At 30.7% G+C, this 11,048-nt stretch overlaps 1 protein-coding gene across 1 annotated transcript; it reads left to right on the top strand.

Annotated features, from left to right (window-relative positions):
* The first annotated feature begins 7,103 nt into the window (after positions 1 to 7,103).
* On the top strand, positions 7,104 to 7,953 carry LOC125810330 (putative F-box protein At1g67623). Its single transcript, XM_049489836.1, has 3 exons — positions 7,104 to 7,222; positions 7,286 to 7,458; positions 7,583 to 7,953. The coding sequence occupies exons 1-3, from the start codon at positions 7,104 to 7,106 to the stop codon at positions 7,951 to 7,953; spliced, it is 663 nt and encodes a 220-aa protein (XP_049345793.1).
* The last annotated feature ends 3,095 nt before the right edge of the window (positions 7,954 to 11,048 follow it).

Raw genomic sequence — 11,048 nt, 5'->3', positions numbered from 1 at the left:
TAGTTAAAGTTAAAAAGTTGTTATGTTGTTTAAATAAGTTAACAACAAATAATGTGGTTTAGTTAGTGAATTTAGTTGTTGGAATTAAGTCAAAAATAATGTAGTTAAAGTTAAAAAGTTGTTATGTTGTTTAAATAGGTTAAAATAAATAATGTGGTTTAGTTAGTGAATTTAGTTGTTGGAATTAAGTCAAAACTAAACTAGGTAAAGTTAAAATGTTGTTAAGTTGTTTAAATAAGTTAAAATAAATATTGTGGTTTAGTTAGTGAATTTAGTTGTTGGAATTAAGTCAAAACTAATGTAGTTAAAGTTAAAAAGTTGTTAAGTTGTTTAAATAAGTTAAAATAAATATTGTGGTTTAGTTAGTGAATTTAGTTGTTGGAATTAAGTCAAAACTAAACTAGGTAAAGTTAAAAAGTTGTTAAGTTGTTTAAATAAGTTAAAATAAATATTGTGGGTTAGTTAGTGAATTTAGTTGTCGGAATTAAGTCAAAACTAAACTAGTTAAAGTTAAAAAGCAGTTAAGTTGTTTGAATAAGTTAAAATAAATAATGTGGGTTAGTTAGTGAATTTAGTTGTTGGAATTAAGTCAAAACTAAACTAGTTAAAGTTAAAAAGTTGTTAAGTTGTTTGAATAAGTTAAAATAAATATTGTGGTTTAGTTAGTGAATTTAGTTGTTGGAATTAAGTCAAAACTAATGTAGTTAAAGTTAAAAAGTTGTCAAGTTGTTTAAATAAGTTAAAATAAATATTGTGGTTTAGTTAGTGAATTTAGTTGTTGGAATTAAGTCAAAACTAAACTAGTTAATGTTAAAAAATTGTTAAGTTGTTTAAATAAGTTAAAATAAATATTGTGGTTTAGTTAGTGAATTTAGTTGTTGGAATTAAGTCAAAACTAATGTAGTTAAAGTTAAAAAGTTGTTTAAATAAGTTAAAATAAATAATGTTGTTTAGTTAGTGGATTTAGTTGTTGGAATTAAGTCAAAACTAAACTAGTTAAATTTAAAAAGTTGTTAAGTTGTTTAAATAAGTTAAAATAAATATTGTGGTTTAGTTAGTGAATTTAGTTGTTGGAATTAAGTCAACACTAATGTAGTTAAAGTTAAAAAGTTGTTAAGTTGTTTAAATAAGTTAAAATAAATAATGTCGTTTAGTTAGTGGATTTAGTTGTTGGAATTAAGTCAAAACTAAACTAGTTAACGTTAAAAAGTTGTTAAGTTGTTTAAATAAGTTAAAATATATAATGTGGGTTAGTTAGTGAATTTAGTTGTTGGAATTAAGTCAAAACTAAACTAGTTAAAGTTAAAAAGTTGTTAAGTTGTTTAAATAAGTTAAAATAAATATTGTGGTTTAGTTAGTGAATTTAGTTGTTGGAATTAAGTCAACACTAATGTAGTTAAAGTTAAAAAGTTGTTAAGTTGTGTAAATAAGTTAAAATAAATATTGTGGTTTAGTTAGTGAATATTGTTGTTGGAATTAAGTCAAAACTAAACTAGTTAAAGTTAAAAAGTTGTTAAGTTGTTTAAATAAGTTAAAATAAATATTGTGGTTTAGTTGTTGAAATTATATATCTAATATAAAATTTTACAGGAGCATTGGCAAGCCTAAAAGGGGTATTAAAAATAAACATAAGGTGGAGGGCTGTATGGTTCAAGTATATCTAGCTAAAGAAAGATCCCACTTTTGTTCTTATTTCTTTTATGATTATGTGTCGTGTTTGTGGAGTGCTGGTGAACCGATTAGAGGTTCAGTCTACGACTATCCAGAAAAGGCGTATTAGAAGAAGAAGTTTTGGTATTGTGGTTCATCATCCTCAAGCTTTGATGGCGAGGATAGAGAGACAATATCTGCAATGGAGAGTAAGATAGCTTATCTCAATTTCGAGCTTGCTGCTGTAGCCGAAAGAGAGAAGAAGAGAGAAGAAAGAGAGTAGAAGAGAGAAGAAAGAGAGTAAGAGAGAGGAGGAGATTGCGGCAGCAAATGAGGTAGAGAACAAGAGGTATGCAACGCTTCAGCCCCAACTAACTTTTCTTTTTGAATCAGTATTTCTTCCTCCATGTCCGGCCAGCAGTGGTGGATCTGATCAGGAGGGTGATGAGAATGATAAGTCTAATAAAGAAAATGAGGGTGATGAGAATGATAAGTCTGATAAGGAGAGTGAGGGTGATGGGGAGTAGTTGTATCTATTTGACATTTTAGACTTCTGTATTTTTGGAATTGTTTAATTTGATCGTATTTTAGTTTATTTTGAAATAGTTTAATGTATATGTTGAAAATATTGTGTTGTTTTGGTTGGATGAAGTTTATTTGGCTTTGGATTGTTTTGGTATAAATTTGCAGGTGGACAACTAAAAATTGCAGCAATTTGCTGCCTGTTTTATACCAGAAAACCGACCTCTGGAGGTCAGAATTTCAAAAATAAAAAATAAAAATACCGACCTCCGGAGGTCAGAATTCCAAAACTAAAAGATAAAAATACCGACCTCCGGAGGTCAGAACTTTAAAAATACAAATATAAAAATACCGACCTCCGGAGGTCAGAATTTTAAAAATACAAACCTAAAAATACCGACCTCCAGAGGTCAGAATTTCAAAAATACAAAAATAAAAATACCGACCTCCGGAGGTCAGAATTTCAACATTACAAAAATAAAAATACCAACCTCCGGAGGTCAGAATTTCAACATTACAAAAATAAAAATACCGACCTACGGAGGTCAGAATTTCAACATTACAAAAATAAAAATACCGACCTCCGGAGGTCAGAATCTCAAAAATAAGAATACCGACCTCCGGAGGTCAGAATCTCAAAAATGCAAAAAGAAAAATACCGACCTTCAGAGGTCGGAATTTAAAAATTAAGAAGACACAAATACCGACATCCAAATATCGGTATTCCAAAATATGAGAAATAAATATTCTGACCTCAGAAAGTCGAAAATAATAATATATAAAATTGACCTCAGGAAGTCGAAAAATAAAATAATGAATTTTCCGACATAAAATAAAAACTGACCTCGAGAGGTCAGTAAATACCGACCTCCAGAGGTCAGTATTGAATAGCGACCAAGCTTTTTCCAACCTAAGCTGGGATGTCGATTTTAGGTCGATATTTCAGGGAATATCGACCTCCGGAGGTCTGTATTTGTAGGTCGGTATTCATTGTTTTTTTAGTAGTGTGCCTCTTATACTTATGTTCATGAAGTTTTCTCAAATTGGAATAAAACGTGACTTTCAAATAAAATGTTTGTTTTAAGCATGTTTTTATATAGTCATCATACTTGGTACATTTTTGTGTGCTATCCCATATTTCTCTTATTTTACTACAAGTGTAGGTTCCGACAAGTGAGTTGCTATCCGTCTAGTTCAAGAGCTTGGATTGAGTTCTTCCAAGGCTATTGGTATTCCGCATATGTTCGAGGACACATGCTTTATTGATATTCCTTTCTTTCATGTAATAGACATTTGTTAAACTTTCTATTGTAAAGGGGCTGTGACCCTACTTTTGTTTCAAGATATTGTTTTATATGGCCATGTGAGATAATAGACTTCCGCTGTTTTAAATGTTTTTATATTGTATGGATTTAAAAGAAAATTTTTAATTCCGTACCATTTTCCTTATATAGAATGTTATGAATGCTATGAGGCTTGTATGAGACTTTTTGGAGTCTTGTACACCGTCTCGCTTCCGGGGTATAGGCTCGGGTCGTGGCAAACATGTGAAAATTACAAAAGTATACTACTTAAGACTTTTATTAACAAAATATCAATATACTTATATTTAATTACAAACTAAGTTTTTAAATTACATACATAACAAAACATTTAATTTTTGTATTTAATTTTGTTTTACATATTTTTCTCTCTCATACTATTAGTATTACGTGCCTTTTATGTGGAGTATAATTAGGATATTAATATTCGAAAAATATATTTAGAAGACATCTTTTTGGCACGAAATGGCACGAGCAGTAAATTTCAGGTAATATCGTAATTTCGCAGAAATGGAAAGGGTGATTGGGTAAATTCATTTATTTCTTGTACCCAAAGTACCCTCCAAAGTAAAACCACTTTGAATACTATTAAAACCATTACTTTTGGAAATTGAAACCACTTCTGAAAAGTATAACCTATACTCTTTCTTTTCAATTCACACTGCCCAGTAAATTTATATCAAGTCTTATACTCCATTGAGATTTAGAGCATTATATTTCTATGGGTTCCGTATTTCTATTTCTACCAATTTCATGGTCTTTCTACATTCTTCATTTTTAAAACGCTATATTTTCGTTTTCTATCATAATTATCATTTGGAAAACTAAATCAATATCAATACTATATGGAGTAAACTATATTTGTTCCAAACTTTAGGTCTTCATCAATTTTTTCTTCATTTACAACACCCATCTATTTCTTTTATAATTGTCATTTCATGGGCAAGTACGTGTATTAATCAACTTCGAATATTCCAATCTTCTATATATTCAAGTTGGCAAGAATGTGCAAATTTGACCATTGAGTTAGCGATAGTTTATACCGAAAATACAAGAATTATAGAAGATTGAAATATTCGAATTGATGGAGTGAAATTAAGCTACAAAACTACTGGGGAATCATGTTTTAATTCAGTGCATGTGGATGAAAAGAAATTTTTATCTAATGAACATATTATAATTATTTTAGCAATGTTTTTTGTGGATTTTGTTGTTGGAAAATCAACGACATATTAATTTGTTAAGACGATTTTGTGATGTTATTTCATTTTGGATTCTATGTGTATTGGGATTGGGCTTTTTTTTTATTTGTCCTTATATTTTGATTTGGGCCTTTGTTTTCGATCTGTCTTTATATTGTGGATTGAGCCTGTCAACATAAGTACTTTTATTAACTAATTTAAAATAATTTAAAAAGAAGAAATAATATATGTTTCGTGATTATAAACGAATGCTATTGCAGCGCGAACGGTTAAAGCTTAAATGATTAGTCCATATGTCATGAGTTCTAGGCTAGGTTATAAGTACCCCCATTTTAGCTATATTTTTTTAAACAACTTTGTAGGTTTGAGTATTTAAATAATTTTAAATTTCTTATGTTTTTGGTAAAGAAGATTGTAAAAGTTTCTATTTGGATCCTTTTTACAAGAATTGATTATTCTTCATTAGTATAAGTCGAATCATTATGATGAAAATAAACGTAAAGGATATATTATTATATGAGTTATGCTCCTTCACAAATACAGGTCAATTGAATGTGATGAATATAATCATGATCAAGTTATAATTGGGTGTATATGTTAATACAATCAGTTATGGTACATGCCAACCTTTGATCAATTTATTTTCACATTTTAGGGGTGATTAAACTATATTTATTGATAATATCTCATTTTAAAATTCCCTAGTGATATTCAATAAACAACTGATATGAAAGAGAGTAGATAAATTTTCTTTCGTAATTATGAACGAATTTGCAGCGCGAATGGTTTGCAGCGCGAATGGTTAAAGCTTAAACGATTATTCTAATGCTCACGAGTTCGAATCTAGGTCAGGTCCCCCCCCTTTTTTTTAAAAAAAAATAGACCCTTTGAAGCTTTGAGGTTTTAAATATTTTTTAATTTCATATTTTTTTGGTAAATAAGATTGTAAAAGTTTATATTTGGATTTTTTTTACAACAATTGAAGATTTTTCATTAGTATAAGTCAAATCATTATGATGAAAATAAATGTAAAGGATATATTATTATATGAGTTATGCTCCTTCACAAATACAAGTCAATTGAATGTGGTGATATATGCATGATCAAGATATAATTGGGTATATATCTTAGTACAATTAGTTATGGTACATGTCAAACTTTGATCAATTTAATTTCAAATTTTAGTGGTGATTAGACTATATTTATTGATAATATCTCATTTTAAATTCCCTAGTGATATTCATTAAACAACTGATATGAAAGAGAGTAAATAAATTTCCATTTGTGATTATGAACTAATGCTATTGCAGAGCGAATGGTTAAAGCTTAAACGATTAGTCTATAGGTCACGATTTCGAATCTAGGTTAGGTCCCCAATTTTAGTTATTTTTTTATTTTTTTATTTAAAGATGAAGTTATTAGTTCAAAGAATAAAGAAGGCACCCGTTACTTCATTTTCTTTTATAAGAAAAGTAAAAAAAATAAAAAATGATACAATCATGATTATATGTATTAATAAATGTAGGGAATTTATTACATTAAGTTATCAAACCCGAATTATAACTTTGAACTCAATGATGTTCATTAATTGTGGCAATATGTATTTATTATGCATTTAATAATGTGTTTCAAAACTCATTCTTTTATTTTTCCCATAGTTCAGATATTGGAACTCAATGATCTTCATTAATTGAAAAATGGATGTTCACTGCATGTGGATTGTGTAATTGTAATGATGGCATCCTAAGAAAAATAATTGTTAAGATTAAAAAAGTTACTTATATGTTGATTTTATAATTTGAAAATTAGATACAAACAACTATTTATATGATATAAATAAATAACATAAAATCAAAAAATACTAATATAATAAACTAAAACCTCACACATATTATGTTTTTTGAACTATTTTATTCTTAATATTTATTTGTCATTATATATTATTCTTATTATTTGTCATTAAATTAGCTTAGAAGATAAATATTTCATTAAATAATTATTAAAAAAATTAAGTAATGGAAAGAGAGCACATAGTAGCTGTTTGGAACAAATACCTAGACAATTACACAATCCCCTTCATTAAATGATCGGATTTATGGAACAACTTCCAATGTATTGTCAATACCATTCATTTCCACTCATTGTTTTGGAGTGTAACGTGCGAGCGAAATAGTACTTCTCTACAAGTCTTACTCCGTTTAATATACTCTAATATTTTTCGTTTCCGTATAAAAAATGAAAAGTCACAATTTGAACTAAGTGTCACTACTTTAAAAGGGTTTCAAAGTTGCAACTCTTCATTACATTAATACTGTCATTTAAGAAGCCAAAGACCAAAAAATTTACGCAATTATTCACTTTGAATTGAAACTTGTTTGAATCCGAAAATCTACCTTCAATCAAAAAAATGAAGAGAGCAAAAAATTTACAGAATTGTTTTGATTCCATTGATAGGGGTTTGGTTGAAGAGATTGTAGAAAGGGTCACTTCATCATCATTCACAGATTTAATAAATCTTCGACTAAGGTATCTACCGAAATTTAAGTTAAATTATTTACTTTATTCTTTACTAACCCATCGATTTTGTAGTTGCAAGCTTCTTAATGATATAGGAAGTCAGCAATGGGTATATGGGAAGCTGTCGCTGCAAGAGTTTCACATTAATCCATGGGTACGCTTAAGGAATGTGAGGAACATACCATTCATCGCTTTCATGGACAAAAGCATAGACTGTGGAAATACAAAAGCCATGTATCAGAAAGGCATGGTAATAGTTTATTTTAATTTTGTTTGTATGTATTCGACTGCTTAATTCGTTCTAATTAATATATGTGTGTTTAGTTTAATTTTTTTTCCAGAATAACTTTTTAAAAAATATAAATCTAGATGCTGCCCTAGAATTAATTCACAAAGCTTCGAAAGGAGGACACGGTGCTGTAAAATATGCTTTTGGCATAATATCGATATGCTTAGGCGGTGTATATAAAGAACAAGGGGTAAAGACAATTGGCGAAATGAAGGTTACGAAAGAACAAAGAGAGATAACATGGGAGTATCGACGTAGATTTCAAGAAATGAAGGAATCTTATTTTGTGTTAAATCCTATATTTGATAATAAACCCTCGAGTTGTTGCACTATTAAGAATGTTCCTCTTGTTCGTAAGAGTGGCTGGGATAGTGCAGATGATGAGGAAGATGAGCATTGCTATGCATGTAGCAGTGATGAAGAAATTAGGCAATTTGCTTACTACTACTAGTTATTATGTTTATAATGTATTATGTTTACTATGTTATTTTTTTGAAATCCATCCGTGGTAGCTCTTCAATTTTGCTCTTCATAAATCTTTGCATAGTATATACTCCAGTGTTTACTAGATAATATGCTATTTCACTTCTCTATTTCATTGTTGAAATCTTTGCAATTGTTTGTCAAGATCACTGATGCATAAGAGAGTTAAACATACATAATATAGTTAATATTTAAAAATCAATTACAAAATGATCTAGTAGTAGCCAAACTTGGTAACTGTAACATCTCACAACTAGAAAGAACTAGAAGGAAGTTTAAAATATGGAAATAGTTATTTTTGGAAAATATAAGGAAATCTGGAAAATTTTAAGTAAGTTAAAGTGAGTTTTTTGGTCAACTTCAAACGACCATAACTCCTAGCTTAGGATGAGTTAGGTGTAGTTCTAGATATGGTTGGAAATCTCTTGGAATGATCTTTCCAACGCCGCTAATTTTGCGTGATTCCGAGTTCGTATCAATGAGTTATGCCCTTTGAAAGTTGGGCTGTTCGAATGAGGAAATGCCCAATCCGGATTTTTGGGTTGTTCGAATAAGGAAATGCCCAATCTGGATTTTTTCAAAGGTAGTTTGGTCTTTTCCTTACCTAATTAATTAAATCCGTTTTTAATAAAATAGTTGGGGTCAAAACTGAGTTAGTTCAGTTTAAAATTTTGAGAAATAGAGTTAGGGCTTTTGGAGAAAGAACGCAAGAGAAAGGAGAAGAGGAAAAGCAAGATTCGCCCAAGAACGATCGATTTTGGTTGCGGATTCACCAAGGAATTGACCCTACAAGGTGTGTGAGTCTTTCATAGCGTTGGGTTCGTTCACCCACGCGCCAAGCATGTTTATTTCAGCGAAATTTGTCCTAAAAGAGTTTGAAAGTTGATGTTCTTAATAGATATTCTTGAATTTGAATGTCGTTCTTGAATTGGGTTGAATAGATGAGTTTGTGAGATCTTTACGTTGAGTCTTAGAGTTGTTTTTAGTTAGGTTCTTGAGTACATATATTGGGTATCTGAATCTAAAATGAATTTGAGAACAATAATCGAGTTTAGGCGAATTGGGGCTGGAAAACGAAGAAGGAAAAAGTCGAACAAGGAACAGGTTCCAGGTCCGCGATGCGGACCTGTTCCTTCAGGGTGAAAAAGTTGCTCTGCGTCGCGGTTAGGATGTGGACTCCTCTGTCTCAAATTTAATTTCGCGACCTTTATTTAGAAACATCTCCGCATCGCAGACTTGTTCCAAGACGGTGATTTCGTGAAGTTTACTCATGTTTAGCTATATAAAATCATTCCTAAACAACATGAGATCTTTCCAAACACCAATCATAATCCTTGAATCCATAATTCAATTCAAGGATCAGTTAAGAGTCAAGTCAAGAGCACTTAAGATCAAAGTCAAGAGAAGTCAAGAGTCTAGTAAGAGAAGTTCATTTCAAGTTTTCATAAGTCTTTTACAAACGTTTTAACTTTGTTTTAAGACTTAAGTTTTGAAGTTGATTAAAGAGTAAGAGCAAAGTTCCTTTTCTTTAAAATGATATATGGGAACTAAGTATTTCCAAGAGTAAATGTTTTCACATTTAGGGTGAGAGGAAACTGAGATTTCCAAAAGAGTTTTGAACAGCAAAAGGAACATTGATTCCAAGAGAGCTTTCTAAGCTAAGTTTGAGCAATTATGTCAAACCAGAGAAGAAGTTGTTTTAAAAACATATGAGCTAAGTATATTTTGGGAGTAGTATTGAGCACCGATATGGGGACGCGAGTTCATATTAACTCAAGCCTCCATAAACCATGTAGCCATCATGGGCAGAAAAATGATCATACTTTTAGATGATTCCTTAGTGCTTTTTAGCATAGACTAGTGGATCCACTTAGTAGTTCAGGTTCTATACCGATGGCAAGGTATAGGACGGTCCTTGGCAACGTGAGGCAACATTGTACCATCACTTAGGCTCATAGTGATGGTTGTCGGTTAGAGAATCTCCCACATAAGTTATATTATTTTCTAAATGAGTAAAGTTAAGTTTGTTATTGCTATATCTTTAATGAAATAATATTGTATTCAGTTTTTTTATAAGCTTTATATATATCACATGTGTTTTAATGCTTTATATTGAGTTGAGTATCCATGAGTTGAGAAGAGCCAGGTAGGTGTTTCTTCCATAATTTCTTTCGAGCCTATGCTTGTTATCATTCCAACTCGCATACTCGTACATTCAATGTACTGATGCCTATTGGCCTGCATCTTATTATGATGCAGACGCAGGTAACCAGGATCAGCATCCAGCGCCTTGTTGATCCAGCTTGAGCATTCTGAGTCTGTTGGTGAGCTTCCTTGTATTCCGGAAGACTCTTTTATTTGCTTTTTAGTTTTTCAGATGTTAGGATGATCAGGGGTCCTGTCCCGACACCCCTCTTTATTTTAGAGGCTTCATAGATAGTTAAGTAGTTCAATAGTCTTTGCGTTATCATTCTTATGTTAAAGACTTGGGTTGCCACTTTTGGCCAAGTTAGAAACTTGAGTTAATATGAACTCGCATCCCCATATCGGTGCTCAATACTACTCCCAAAAATATACTTAGCTCATATGTTTAAAAGCAATCTTCTTTCGTTGGTTTGAGATAATTACTCAAAACTTAGCTTAAAAGCCCTCTTGGAATCGATGTTCCCTTTTCTTGCTCAAATGTGAAAACATTTATAAACTCTTTGAGAATATTTAGTTCCCTAATAGCCTTTTGAGAAATGAATTCAACTCTTTAATCTCTGCTTAACTTGAAACTTTTAGTCTTAAAACAAAGTTAAAACATTTGTAAAACACTCTTGAAACTTTGATGACTTCACTTGACTTGACTCTTAACTTCACTTGAATTGACTCTTAACTTTCCTTGAATTGAATTATGGATTCAAGGATTATGATTTGTGATAGGAAATGTCTCTTGATGTTTAGGAATGATTTCGAATAGCTAAACTTGAGAAAAGTTATGAAATCACCGTCTTGGAACAAGTCCACGACGCGGAGGTGTTCCTAAATAATTATTCGCGAAATTAAAATTTGAGACATTGG

The sequence above is a fragment of the Solanum verrucosum genome, unplaced genomic scaffold (assembly GCF_900185275.1).
Source record: "Solanum verrucosum unplaced genomic scaffold, falcon-dt-bn FXZP01000038.1, whole genome shotgun sequence".
NCBI lineage: Eukaryota > Viridiplantae > Streptophyta > Magnoliopsida > Solanales > Solanaceae > Solanum > Solanum verrucosum.
Note: the sequence above shows the minus strand (reverse complement) of the source record. Positions and strands in the feature narration are given on the sequence as shown.

What these genes read in the sequence shown, in the direction of transcription:
- LOC125810330 (XM_049489836.1), top strand. Translation starts at nt 7,104, where the DNA reads ATGAAGAGAGCAAAAAATTTACAGAATTGTTTTGATTCCATTGATAGG. An exon ending in TTAATAAATCTTCGACTAAG is followed by an intron (nt 7,223 to 7,285) that starts GTATCTACCGAA and finishes TCGATTTTGTAG; the next exon opens with TTGCAAGCTTCTTAATGATA. An exon ending in AAAAGCCATGTATCAGAAAG is followed by an intron (nt 7,459 to 7,582) that starts GCATGGTAATAG and finishes ATATAAATCTAG; the next exon opens with ATGCTGCCCTAGAATTAATT.